Source organism: Geospiza fortis, unplaced genomic scaffold (genome assembly GCF_000277835.1).
Source record: "Geospiza fortis unplaced genomic scaffold, GeoFor_1.0 scaffold346, whole genome shotgun sequence".
Classification (NCBI taxonomy): Eukaryota; Metazoa; Chordata; class Aves; order Passeriformes; family Thraupidae; genus Geospiza; species Geospiza fortis.
Genome location: NW_005054361.1, coordinates 269,244 through 284,117, shown reverse-complemented (window position 1 = coordinate 284,117; position 14,874 = coordinate 269,244). Strand labels below are relative to the sequence as shown.

General features: G+C 41.0%; 1 protein-coding gene across 1 annotated transcript in view; it reads left to right on the top strand.

Moving 5' to 3' along the window:
• The window catches only part of BMPER (BMP binding endothelial regulator), a 149,258-nt gene that overhangs the window by 33,025 nt on the left and 101,359 nt on the right, over positions 1-14,874 (top strand). Inside the window, exons 5-7 of the mRNA XM_031059384.1 lie at positions 5,329-5,411; positions 6,899-6,989; positions 8,163-8,245. Coding sequence (XP_030915244.1) covers positions 5,329-5,411; positions 6,899-6,989; positions 8,163-8,245 — 257 coding nt within the window. The remainder of the gene's footprint in view (positions 1-5,328; positions 5,412-6,898; positions 6,990-8,162; positions 8,246-14,874) is intronic.

Here is a 14,874-nt window from a genome sequence, read left to right as displayed (position 1 = left end):
CTGTATGCCATTTTGAATTGCAAGGTTCTTAGGAACCCTGCAGGGCAAATTTTTTTCACCCTATACGTAGAACACAAGACATTTGGGAAGGTAAAATTCAGTTCCAGTGGTGTGCAAGGGGCAAAAACAGCACTGGGAGGAGGGGATGTCTTTGTTTCTGCTGCTATTTGCTCAGCGAATATGGGCGAATATGGGCTGCTTTGCATCCTCTGTGTGTGAACTGTGTGGTCCTAGCACAGCTCACCCCCATGGCCTCCTCACTCTGCTGTGCTGGGCAGCCTTTAAATGGCCCCTGTGCATCCCTTGGGTATTGTAATTGCCATGGTTCAGCGGCAAATAGGTTTGCTTGGACTTGGTTACAGAGGAAGGAGCTGGATTTTCACTGTTTAGAGCTAGGCTTGATAAGCATGGGAGGTTTTGTATACATTTTCATGCTTCTGTGTTGACAAATGAAGACCAGGGTTACTCAACAGGAAGTTTAATTTTCTAGCAGCTGTCAATGGCTCTACCATCACTACGACATGTGAAAATATATTTCATAATAGGTATATGTGTGATTCACAGTTCTTTGAGTTTGGCTAACTGATTTCCTGCCAGAGAAATACTGCAGAATGTGCAAGTTATTGGTGTGGTTTTTTTGTTTAGGGTTTTGGGGTTGGCTCTTTTTTTTGGCTAGAACTGGTATTTAGTGTTAGCATGCCTGGATACCTCCCTGAGGATTAATTTATCAAACACTAAATAAAACATGTCTTCTGACTCTTTTCTTTTTCCTAATGTTTATTTTCCATGCCAAAAGAGAGGTTGCATTTTTAAACAGAAAGTGGAGGGAAAGCAAAAAAAAAAGACTTAATAGAAGAAGAAAGATGCTGAAGAAATGAGGGATGAGGAGCCAGTCTATTGTGCACCAATCTATCACTTTCTCTTGGGAGAATAAGGAAATGACTTGTCTATAAAATTCTCATTAGACTAAAATAAGCACAAGTTTCTTCTGGAATCTAATTAGGCAATGTCAAATTGAGTAATAAAAGGTTGTTTTTTAATGAACTCCTGAGGACACTGGCAGAGCTTTAGCACTACTAAACTGTCTCTTACAGTCAATTTCCCTATCTTCATGGTACTGTTATATGGGTGGGTATCTGGGGAAGAAAAAAAAGGGTTATTTATCAGAGTTGTACAATTTGGAAAGACAAATGTCTTCCTGATCATCAGCTTGTTCACATGCCAACAGAAAAATCTGCTATAATTTGCCTCTTTTGTTATTCTAGTCCAATTCTCCGTGAGGATGCTTGTTTTAGAATGAAATTGTTCTTTCAAATTAAATTGGCCAAGGGTTGGTTCATTATATTTGAAACAAAGGTGCCCAAGTATGGCATGCACAATATTAAAACAAAGTAGCTAAATAATTATATTAGAGTTATTTTACTGTTTAAGCATCATTCTTTTTTTTGTGCCACAAGAACTAAACCTGGAGGATCATTTTGCTTTAAGAGGTGACTAGTAGGTAATTAGCATTAGTTTCCACTGCATATGTAACAATTGACCAACTTCAAAGTATTTAGTGGTTTGGTTAGATTCAGATAAGCAACTTTGGGCTTGCATGTTTATCCAGGACTTATCTGAACTATTTGGGTTGAAGGAGGTAATGGCAAGAAAACCTACAACTAACTGAAAGTTAATATTTTACATTAATAAAACACCAGCTGTTTTTAAAGAAAGGAGCAGGAAAGACTGAAAAATTAGGACACACTCCTTGACTGATATGAATCACTTCAGCATTTTTAAAATTGATGTAGACCACTAATATTTAACTTCCTTCCATATTTGGAATCATAAAGGTTTTCCTTATGCAGTATATGAGTCAAGATCAAATTTACTTATTAATGTCAAATCTTTCTCATACTCCTTAGAGCGTTCTCAGGCTTTTTGAGTTCCCTTTTCGAAAACTTCCTCTGTAACCCTTTTAAAATTTTCTTTAAAGTAGGTATTCAGGCAGAAGTAAGTAGATAGCATTTAAGTGATAGTCCTAAGCTCTGATCTTGATTTATTAGTTTCGCTTGCTCTTCCTTCGAATGGTGGATGGAGAAAGTAAGTTAATGTACTAATATTTCCAAAGGGCTTTTGGGGAAAAAAAAAAGCTTTAAAAGATTTTTAGGAACTTCAAGGGTCTTCCCTCATACTCTGTTGTGGAAACTGACATCAGGGACTTCTGAAAACAAAATATTCAGTGACTTCTAGTTTCTAGGCCAAATATGGTGGACCTTTAACCATGGATGAGCCAGAATGCCTTGACTGAGCTGGCACATAGAATGCAGCAGGTTTCACCCAGATGAATTTAGGTGAGGCCCAGAAATATCCATGCTATGAGTAAAGGGACTAGGAAAGTCCAGCTATATGTTTGCAGATGTCAGCTGAGAGATTTGTACATTGAAAGTGAGGTTCAGAAAACCTAGCTGGTATGTGGGCTTTGTTTCTTTTTCCTTTTGAAGAGTGAGTAGTGGGTGTAGCTCTGGGGCGTCCAAAGGGCAGAGTGTCAGGGCATACCTGTGGCCAGAGACAGGTTAAAGCGTCACCCAGAGATTGTAAAACACTCCTTTCTTACCCTTTTCAGTTCTGCCTGACTTTCAGCCTTCCCCCATAGCTTTTTATACTGGCTAACTCTCCCCTTCCTTCATGCGGCTCCTTCTGCTGAGCATCTGCTGAAATCCAGCTCCCACCATGCCTCACACTGGTGTTGGATGGGAGCTGCTCTGTCTCCCTCATTCAACCTGCTGGCCCACACCAAAGAGAGCAGTCTTAGTCCCTCCAGTGCTTCTGCAGTCTTTTCCATTCTGGTTCCCATTTTTAAACTCCCCTTTAGGTGCCTGCAGACTCTCCTTACCATGGTTGCTCCTGGTGTGCCATGCCCTTGCTGCTTTCCACAGGGACAGTGCTGCAGGGCAAAGGGTTTTGTAGCACAGCTTGGATATGCCCTTCAAGCAAGAGCAGTGCTGACTACATGAGGGCAATACCTCTTGCTCTGTCGACCAGACTAATCCTTGAGCTGAAAATTTCAGTTCAATATGCACATCTGTACATGCAGATTAGCCCTGGGTCATTAGCTTTCTTTTAGAGGAAACATTTTACATTAAAGAACATAATTGCTGAGCAAATATGTAAGGTATTTTTGCAGTTGCTATTTTCCAACCTAGCCCTTGATTCTTGATTCTGGTAAAATATACACACAGATATTTAGCAACACAGCTCATTCCATGCTGAGTGTCCTGCACACTTGTAGACTGCTTCTCATCCTGGGACCAGTATGACCTGGGCTTCAGCAGCTTGGAGATGTTAAACACATTGAATAGGCTCTGCAATCATCAGGGTTTTCAGTGAGCAGTAAGTGAGATGTGCTGTGAGATTAATTCAGTGGTTTTCAGAATGGAACTTCAAAATGCACAAGAGCAGTATAGGGCTGCACAATCTCCTCTTGATGTGTCGTCCTGCATGTATGAGAGCTCAGAGAACTGTATTTAATGCACTGAGAATCTGAATATTTCTTTATTATTAAAAATAATTTCATGGGGGCTTTTCTACTTAAGACTATGAGACTCAGATGTATGCTTTGTGCCTTTCAATGTTTGTCAAAGATGAAATTATCAGAGCCAACTTTGAGACTATTGATCATCTCTTTTCAAAATATATCTCTTTCAGCTTAGGTAAGTGAAATGGCCACAGCATCTACAATTTTGTCCTGTGTGTTGCTCTGTATTTATCCTGGAAAAAGAATTTGATTACTGCAAATAATGAAGTACAAATCTTCTGTTGTTTAGGAACTGAAATAGACGTAGTTAACACATTTGGAAATGATCTTTATATATCACGATTCCTTTAAATTTTGTGTTGAATTCAAAATTATTTTAAGGAGATTTTAAGGTCCTGAGTACCTCAGAGCTGTGACTCTTGATTTTTTTTTACAGTGAGCTCCAAGATTTACTGGTGTAGGGCTGATAAATTGCCTTTATTTTCAGAAGAACATAAAACTTATTCCAAAGCAGGACAGTGCACCCTACACAGCAGAGAAAGACTTAGAGTAGTTGCTGAGGTAGGGTGTGGAAACAGAATGGTGCCCTGGGCATTGTTTGACTGATTGTAGTTCTGTGATTCTGTAGCTCCATGTACACGTCTGTGTTTCAAAGTCTTTGGCAAGACTCCTGTTGGTTTCATGGGCTCTTTGATCGAGCTAATTTTGAATAAAATATACTAGGAAAAAAAACCCAAAAGCAATAAATGGAAAATGGGCATTTTTCCCACAGAAAATGGGGTATGTGTTATTTCCAAAATTTTTCTCAGAACCGCTCTAGGTCTCCAAAGAATTATTTTTTAGTTGAAACTATTTTGCATTAATAAACTAACTCTTTTTAAACAAATATTATATTTCTACTTTATAAGTATTTTCTGGTCTTGCTTCTCTGGTGAGTTATTTTATTATTTTCTTTGTGTTCTTTTTTGGTTTTCTTTTTTGCAAAATACCAGAAAATGGCAAAAGAGAAAACCAAAAAGGAAGGGAAACTAGTAGAAACATACAATCAAAAAAGTGAAAATTAATGTTTGTTTTGGTGTTTGCTTTTTTCCAAATGGCTCCATGAAAATTCATTTTGCACAAAACAAATGTGGGTTGATCCAGTGCATGGGCAAACAAACCTGTTTTCTGTTATCAAAGTTGTCATATAGCACAAAAAGATGAACAAAGCCAAAGTCCATGAGAGTCCAAAATGTCTCCCCATGAGATTAACCACGCACACATGAGAACTTGATGACTTTTAGTTCATGTGGATGGTGATCCCTCCTGTCATGAATATGAAAAGGCATTAAGGAGAGGTAGCTCTGCCAGTGTCAGCTCCTCCCTGCTGAGCTGTGCTTGCTGAAGGGCTCTCCCGAGGGCTTTGGTTCATGGAAGAAGATAGCATGGCCCAGCTACGCGATGAATGCTTCCAGCTCTTCTTTTACCCTCCTTCCTCCCTCTCCCCATTCCAGTGCTTGAGTAACAGAGTAGCTCCTGAATGGACTGCAGAGTAAGCACTGACATCCATTTTTAAGTGAATTGTCACTGATTTTGGTTTCTCTTTACCAGTCAGAGTTAGTAAGGAGTTTGGCCAGTTGGGCATCAGCAGCAGGATGATCCTCCCAGGACATGATCCTTCTCTTTCATCCCAGCTCTCAGCTCTACCTCTTCTGTTAACCCAGGGGAGAGGGTGGGTGGCATTTAGGATGCTACCCTGTGATCCTCAGCAACAGCCTCCCACTAGATTTTGTTCAGCTGAACTGATGGGCTTCTCTCTCATCCTCTAGATTGCAGTTTTGAAGGAAATACATACAACAGCTCCATGAAATGGCACCTCCCCAGCAATCCCTGTGTTACATACCAGTGCCAGGTAAGGATGTCATAAAAATCGTGCTAATTGAGTTATAAGCTTTTCCCAGGAAATCCTGAGCCTTCATTTATCCAATCCAAATAACCTGAAATATTTTATGCCCAAAGCACAATATGGAGTTTGCATTTAAAGTAATTTAAATCCACTTAGATGCAGCCAGCTATAACCAAATATTCAGAAGTATAGGTTTTAAATGACTTGAGTACCACAATATCCAAACTTTGCTGAAGGAGAGGTACACAGCCATGCCATTTCCTGCCGTCTTGATCTTGAAGTAAGTCCTCTTTTCTTTAGTATTCTAAGCCCGTTTGTGAGATACAAATTATTTTAGTAATTGGACACTTCTGTGTGTATGTGTCCATGAGTTTTACCTTTCTTTAAGAAAAACCCACAACCAAATCTTTTTTTCCTGGGCTCCTGAACTGTTAACACAGTGGTATTTTTGGTAGCTTGGCTATCTGCAACCATAACATTTTCAAGATTGTTGCTTGTCAGGCTCAAACCAAGTAATTATGTAGGCAATTTTAGCTTATGTCTGTAAATAGGTCTGCCATTTCTGCTGACAGTTTGATCTGGTTTTAAAGTAACAGTCAGGCAGCTACTAAGAATGGCAAAGAGGAGCTTTGTAAGTATGAAGAGCTTCTACTAAGACAAAATGAGAGTTTCAAGGGTTTTTTTCTCTTTTTCTCTAAAACTTCTGCTCTGTGAAACCAACTAATTTTTGAAAATAAGTACACTGAGTTGACTGAAGCTAGGCCAGTGTTCTGTATCCTTGCACCTAATGAAAAGAAACTCACTACTTGAATTTAGATATGTTGCATGTGGTCAGTTCTTTATTGCCTGTTTCAGTGTCTAAATGCAAAACTGGGTGATTCTGTTTATCCTAGATCCACACACTTAAAAAACAATTTGGCCTGGCCTCAAACAGCTGTAAGTAAAAAAAAGGTAGCAGCTTTTATGCATAGACCCTCATACCCAGGTTTGTTCAGGACTCTTGACTTCTCGAATAAGTACAGGAAATGTTAATTTACTAATACTTATCAGGCAAAATATCAAAGATAAGCGTCTCCCCTCTACAGAACAAGATGCTTTTATCTGCTTACCAAGTCCATTTTCCTCCAATAGGAGAGGGAGGAGAATGCCTTGTGTCTGGCCTGTTTTCACCTGAGCTGCATGGCAGATTACTGAGGTTAAGGATTCCTGATAAAGCAGGATTCCTTTCCCTAAGAGGATGCTTGGTTTTTTTACCTGATGCATTTTAAGGCAAATCCTACGTCTGGAGTCAGGGAGACTGAAGTGGGTCTTTTGAGTGTGGATTAACCTGAATCCTGATACCAGGCAGCAGGTACAGAAAGAAAAGAAGTTTTGAAAGGTAGTGCTTTGCAGCATGTACTGGGCTTTAATTCTACTGAATGTAATTGTGAATTTTGCTTGTTAAAGCAACCACAATGCTAACAGTGAATGTGTCTTATCTGTGTCTTTTCCAGGAAGGAGTGATAGTAGAATCAGAAGTACAGTGTGTCGTTCATTGCAAAAACCCTTCCAAACTCAGGGGAATGTGTTGTCCTGTGTGTCCAGGTGAGATTTCATGGTTAAGATGCTGTTCTACATGTGCTGTATTTCTTATGATACTCATCATCATCTGTGAGGCTGCCTCCAACTTATCTGTTATACTCAACATTTTACTAAAGTGTGGGCTGGTGACTTACAATTAACAATATGACACAAGCCTTATTTAATATGTTTTAGTAGAGAACATACAGACCAGAGGATGCAGGGGCAATATCCTGTGCTAATATTCACAGGTATGTTTATGTCATTTTTAGAGGGTCTGTAAGGTGGGTTTGCATGACTAATGACCATGATTTTGTTAGGAAGGGAAGGATAAGAACAATTATAAAAAAGGAGATTAATTTATGAAGGGGATTGAGAATGGGTTTGCCTTTGTGAAGCACAGCGGCAAATTGCCAATTTTTTTTTAGGTTAATTTGATTTTATCAGAGATTTTGAAGGTAAACAATGCTCCAGTTGTGATGTAATGGATTTATTATATTTTGATTAGTTATAATATCTGCTAATATCTAGTATAAACTTGGGGAGTAAGAATGAATTATTAAAAAGCAAACAGTCTAAAAACTGTTTTAAAGGCAATTCTAATGGGAGGCTTGCCTCAACTTCATTTTTGCATATTTATGTGCTGTAGAAGGATGTTTGCTTTCCGACTCTGCCCCCACCTCCTCCTCACAAAGGACATTTAGGGTTTCTCAAGGATTTGTTCAGGATTTATTTTCTTCTGAAGTGATCCTCTCTCTACAACTACCTGAAAGGAGGTTGTACCATGGTGGGGATTGGTTTCTTCTCTGAGGCAACCAGTCACAGGATGAGGGGACACAGTCTCAAGATGTGCCAGGGGAGGTTCAGTCTCCCCTGATGATATCAGGAGGAATTTCAGCATGGAAAGGGTTTTTAATCTTGTAATGGGCTGTCCAGGGTGTTGGAGTCACTATCCCTGAAGGTGTTCAAGAAATGACTGGATGTGGCACTTAGTGCCATGGTCTACTTGACTAGATGGTAATTAGTCAAAGGTTGGACTTGATATTTTGGGAGTCTTTTCCAGCTGAAGCAATTCCATGATTCTGTATCGGAGAGGATGGTACGATTTACTTTTCATATTGTTGTACAGTGGGGAGTGTTAGGGAGAAAACTCAGCATTCTACCTGGAGCCAAACTTATTCAAATGCTGTTTTCCAGGTTGTGTATTTGAAGGGAGACTTTACAATGAAGGAGAAGAATTTAGGCCTGAAGGAAATAAATGTACCAAGTGCTCTTGTATTGTAAGTATTTGCCCTTTGGCATTGTATCTCCCTGTATGAACTTCAAAAGACACATTACTATTGCCATAACAAAGCAAAAAATATAAGGAATCCAACACTATTATGTTTTCTTCTCTTGGAATTCAGGTCTCTGTTGAAGAATTTATGGCATTAATACATTGTATCAGTCACAATTTGAGTTTATAATATTTTCCATGGTATGCAGGTGGAGCAAGTTATTTGGAAGAGGGATGATCTGTTGAGTTAGTGGTGCCTTTTTTGTGATAGGATCATGCAGGAGGAGACAGAAATCTTTTTGACCTTCATCTATTGATCAGCATTTATTAGATGCTTCCTTAAGCCAAACTTTTCCAAGGATTCCTTTCAACTGTATGCAACAAGGGCCTTTGCTCTGAATTACTGAGTGAAAGAATGAGTGTTGCCTCCTGTGGCTGTCCCAGGTGGATTTTTGGCTGGATGCTTGATGAAAAGGTCATATCCTGGATTTTATTCTTGACTAGCAACAATATAGAGAGGAAGTAATAATTGTGTCCTTTGAGTAATGAGTGCAGGCTTCTTTTTCACTTCCATTAAGTTAAAAGATAATGCTGTATGAGTTGGGGCAGATAGCTTGGCTTCCTTTCTGTAATCTGTGAGATGAGTAAAACACAAAGTTCAAATCGCTGATTTTGTTGCAATTTGTGGGCTGGTTATCAGCAGAATATGTAAGGCTTTACATTTCAGAAAGAAATTAGTCAGTACCAGATACAGTTCTCCTGCATAATTAAAATAAAATCAAAAAAGGAGGAGAGAATGATAGACTTCAAAAATTAATGTAACCTTACATATATGCACTGATTTAATGAAGCTGCTGCAGAGTGCTTGAACTGTTCTGTGGGGAAAAAACCCCTGGTAATCTGTAAAATTAATTTCCACTAAATCATCACTGCTCCTGCGGAGATCAGGGTGCTAAGGTAATTTAAAAAAAAAAGTATTAATCCTGTAATAATGAAAACATGCCATCACACATGTCATAGTGATATATGCCCTGGGCTCCTGCTCTGCTGAATGCCTTCAGTCTCAGGCTGAGAACTCCCTCTGTACTTGGTGGGTCCCTTTCTCACTTCAGCTTCAGCTGTAAAGCAGCAGCTTTACACTCTTGCTTTCCTTAGTTATGTTCCTCAGGGTAAGGCAGGCCTGAATGGTTGAGAAGTCTGTGGAGACATGCTTGAGTCTTTTTGGGTTCTGCTTTGCTCTTTCATAAGTACTGTACAGACATTGCCTATTGCCCAGTTATTGGTGTACCAACATCTCCTTGATCAACTTTCCTTTGTTCTCTGACTATCAAAAGCTTCTGTGCAGAGAAGAGCATTGGAGGGAGGTACCTTTACACTGGAGAGCAGTGTAAAGAAATAAAAGAATAAAGGGTCACACTCGAAGATCTGACCTTGAGAGTTACCAGTCTCAGCTGTGTCAGAGAACAGAACACATCAACTATTGAGAGTAAGAAGTTTAAAACCACTTAACTATCCCTTCCAAGAAAGACACCATGATTTTTTTGGATGTTAATGACATCTGTATAAAATGTCCAGCTCTCAGTCTGAATCTTTCTGACAGCTAAAGAGGTGCCATCTATGTGTAAGCCACATCAGACCTTCCTTCTCTCTTTCTGCAGAGCCTTTTTTACCCTCTTGCCAGTCTCCCGCAGAACTGGAAATTCTGCTAACTCCTATGTGATTTAAATTTGAAGTAAATAAAGGGGGCATCCTCAGGGCTGTGATAGCAGTTTGCTGCCTGCTTTGCATCCCTTTTGGGAATGGGTCCTCAGTGAATCTCTTATCTAAGCAGTTGGTGGATGGATGTCTTATTTGAAGATACCTATCTATTCAGGCAAAGTGATGGAAACAGGCTTGTGTGTGATGTGCTGTAATTTGTACAGGCTTTAACAGATGGAGTGAAGCTCTTCAACCTAAGTTAGATTTTTTTTTCTGGGATTTCAGTCTTTTGTGGAAACTTGGCATAGGAAGTAGCACAAACTGTTGCTAAGGTATTTTGGGGATATTATACCTTATACATGGTATAAGGATTCCAGCTACTCTCACTTCAGGGTGAATTCTGCATTTTCTTGGGAGCAAACTCTTCAAATGATAGAGGATTCTGGACTCTGCAGGCCATCACTGTCCCAGGGGTAGCTCAAACTTGGGACTGCAGATGCCACTGAACAGGAAGAAAGTAAAGAGGGATGGCTGTGGTTTGTTTTCCTGGAGAGTTGTAGGGTTGATCTGCTAAGGTTGACCTCACTAAATGTATTAAAATGAGGAATTAGATAAAGTATTTTTACTGTTGCAAAATGATGTACCCAGAAGTAAGTACACATCTTCAGATCAGGACTGAGGCAACACATTTTTGAACAGCACTTGGGTAGTTCAGGTTTGTGGTATTATCAGCTCCAAATGTTGCCAACTAGATACTACTGAGCTCCCAAAGAATGTGAAATGGCTGTTGTTTGTTTATTTGTTTTTAACATATTGTTTGTGTAAATAAGGACATAACTGGGATCTTGGGAGCTGGGAGTCCCCATCTGGGTGAAGCAGGCTGGCCAGTTGCTGGGCTTCCTATGTGTTCCTGGAGGGCAGAGAGAGCAATGGCATGGCTGCACCTGGGCAATCCGCTCAGTCCTTACCTGCCGGGTGCTCAACTCATTAACGTGGTTCCTGTTTAACACCACTTGTGGTCCTAGCTATTGTCTACTGAAAACCAGACCTAACCCACCAAGCTCATTTCATGGAGGTCAGCGAAACCAGCCATTAACTAATAACTTTTGGGCTGTTACCGAGCCAGGCGGTGCTCGCAGCGGCGAGGCGGAGATGAAAGGCCCTGTATTCCATTACCGCTCTCCTAAGTGAGCTGCTCCTTGGGGCCACTAAGATTTCTTGCTGAAAATGAGAATGTATCACCTCTCACTCAATGCATATTGCCTGTCAGGAGTGAACGAGCTGGCTTTTAATGACTCAGTTTCCCTGGGGAGAGGCATTTGTGTAGGAAAGGTGGATGGGATAATAGGGATCTCCTCGCACCCCGGCTGAAACCCAGCTGTCTCGCAATAATTCATCTGTCTGGCCTGTTCCAGCTTTTCGTGATAGGCCAGTGGCCTGTTCTAGAGAAACCCTGGCTGATTTCCCTACCATAAGCACCTACTTAAATGAAGGACTGGCTTCTTTAATCAAGTGTTATTTCTCAGATACTACTTTTATGAGGTCGAGAGTGTGTTTCTGCTTGCACAGTAAGAGCACTTGGCTTACATGTTTCCTTTCCTACAGCCTGCATTAAAATAGTCAGACTATGATTATCGTAAATGTTTTCATTTTCTCCTTTGATGTAGCACGTTTGGGAAAAAAAAAAAATAGCGGAGGGGGAAGGAGACAGGGCCAGGGAGGGAGGAGAGGAGTTTTGGCAGGAAAGTGACCTTGCGTGAGAGCGGTAACCATGGAGAAGCTTATCTTTAGGTGGTAGTATCCAAACTCATAAGTAGCCCCTTTTGACTCCTTTGAGCACTGTTGCCCAGACCGTGGGCGCTGCGTGTTGCGGCATGCGAGGCATGCGGCCGTGCGAGGCACCGCCGCACCGGGAGCGCAGCCCCGCGCCAGCCGCGCTCCGCACCCCTGCCGGGAGAAGGGAAGCGGACCTGCTTGGGAAATGGAGGCTGGGTTATGGCCTTGCTGGGAGTGGGAAAAGTTGCACTGTCTGTCTGTCCTGCAGAGGGACATGTCCCGGGAACGACCATCAGCAGGGTGGTTATGTGAGTCCGGTCCCCAAACAGCATCGTTTCACAAAAGCAGTGCTGTCCTCTTAGCTGCTCTTCCAAAATGGTTTGGGAAGGAATAAAACCCAAATAGCTGGGAGCAGAGCACAGGGATTGGAGGCTCTTGGAAAGCTGAGTCAAAAAGGAGCCTCTGCTCAATCTCCTTTGCATCATCATCAGGGGCTTTTAAACCACTGCTCAGAGGGGTTCAAGATGTGCCCAGGTACTGGTCTGCAGGTGCACTGTGGGTGTGTTTGTGCAGGAAATGTCTTGTCACTTATATTCCTGCATGCTAGGATACAAATACTGAATAATAAACATTTTGCACAAAGAAAAGGAAATCACAGCGGCAAAATCTGTTTCTAAATCAATGAGTAACAGACGTTTCAGCTGTGATAAGTAATGAGAAACTACATATGTGTTTTGGATGCTGAGGGTGGAATTAATCTCGTCTAGCTGCAGCTATTCAGAAGTAATATGTCTGATCTGAACTACTTATCTGGGCTCCTCTTCAGTTAATTCAGGGAGAGAGAGAGGTGGGATAGATTACTCTCTGCAGATGCTTATCTTCCTCCACTAACTGGAGGGGGAGCCTACCCAGCTCCTGGCCCCAGAGATGGCTGAAGATAGCCAAGACCGATCCTGCCCCTGCAGTCAGCTGGGTGATTAAGCACCCTGATACTGCTTTAAAGGCTTGGCTTTAGCTGGTATTGGGAGCTGCTGGAAAACATTCCCACCACAAAAGACAGTGGGGGAGGTACGCCAGCCTACTGGGAAGCTCAGGGGAACGCGGAATTAAATGTATCCTCAGTGAAGGCTGAGGATAATTCAAATTCAAATTTCCATCCTTAGTGCAGTGCCAAATGCTGATCTTCCCAAATTTCCATGTACTTCAGCTGCTTTGATTCAGCTCCAAACTGCAGCAGACACTGTCTGCCCTTACTCTGGGGCTAAGAAACAGAGACAAGGAGCTGTAGAGAGGGGTGGAAAAGCAGAGAGTTGGTCTTTTGGTAGGAGCAGTGTTCACATCTTCAAAGTTAGTGACATAAGTAAAGTGGTTGGTTTATGGGTGGAGGCAAATGGAGATGCAAAAAGGAGTGCTCAGAAATGGGATGTGGAGTGTTGGCCGCTGTGTCTCCCTGGGAGTACCCCATAATTTTGTCTGCAGGCTCTTTGCAAGGCTAGAGAGTTTGGCTTTCCCAGTCGCCTAATAAAAAAACAGTCCTGCAGGCACGTGAAGTGTGGTTGTGAAGGTGGGTGTGGAAGAGCAAAGACTTGGTATGTGCTGAACTTCAGCGAGAAAAACAATGCAGCATGGAGACATAGGCATTCTCCTGTTATTTATATTTTCTTTATCTGATTTTCTTCAGGCCTTGAAAGGTATACCTACTTTCATGGGGATTGTACACTACCTGGGCCATGTCTAAAATATTAAATTCCTTAAATTTTGGAAATACCAGTTTTTTTAAAAAAATATGGACATTTAAAAAGAAGAGGTTAAAAATCAGTGTGTTTTTTTCTTTTATCAACATGCATAGCCATTTAAAATATTTTTTCTGATTTCTCTCAAAAAACACACCTCTGAGGAAAAGTTAAAAATTATTTTAATAGGAGTCAAGAAGCAAAGTTAAAAATAAAACTAAAAATATTAACAATTTTTCTGAAATAGAAGTAGACTGTGGCATAGCAGTGCAAGTGGGCATGATTCAGTGTAAAAAATTTTTATTCATAAGCACTTAGGCTCTTAGAATTTCAGCAACATTTTTCTGTGTCAAAGTCTCATTTCTTCCCTCTGTGGATACTTTCATTCTACGTCTCTCTTACCTGCAGACCTTCCTAGCTCACCTACTCAGAGTGTGTTCCCAGCTCAGGCTGCAGAAGCCCTTCATCATAACTTTAATTTTGGTGAGGATCAAAGGAGTCTTTCTATGCAGCGAGAGACTGTGCCCTGTTTGGGTGCATTCCCGAGGGAATAGAGGTATTGAGCAGCTCCCTGAAGGTCTAGAATACTCTTTAAGGATCATGGGCTCAGAACACACAGCCTCTTTCTCGTATGCATTTCTTCCTTGAAGCCTTTTTTCTTGCCCCTCCGACTCTTCAGGGTTCAGCTCAAATTTGCCTTTCATGCTTCAGCATGGTCCCTGTTCTTCTGGCTGTGCAGTCAGAGGAGTCTGCCTCAGCTGTTCTTCCTTGTCCATTGTTTTGTATAGGTAGCACTACCCAGTTACTATTTCTGAGATGACATGTATGGGCAGCAGTAAAACATGAGTGCCTGTGGTGCTTTATACTCTAAGGACATGTATTCTGTCTCTGAGAGGAAAAAATGTGGAAAAAGAATGTGAAGAAAGATGAAAGCATGATTTAGCAGATTTCTGTGGGGAATTTTTCTGTTACAAAAGGAGGGTGGAAATGCTGAGGAATTGGAGGAAAGTGCTCTAACTTTATAATGCTCTTGTTTAGACAGAGACTCCTTTTACAGTTTCATGATCAAAGATGGTATTGTGATAATGAATGAATTAATTAAGTGACACTAGAAGCTGTGAAAGACTTAAAGCTTCTTGGGTACCTGAGTGGCCCAAATGAATGCTGATTATTGAAATGAATGAATATTCCTGAACGGGGCATTGCAGTACAGAGGAAAAGTGTCCAGGACTTCTTGTCATTTTAAGGAAATAAATGCACAAAGCAGGGTGGATTTTGCATTCCTAAAGCATATAAAGAAAACAATAATGCTGACCACTTTTAAATGGTGATAATAAGGGCTTATACCACGAGTGCAGTTGCTGTTGTTCGTGATAGAAAAGGAACAGAGCTTATGCTGTCAGGTGTCTGTCCCCTGTTAAACTTT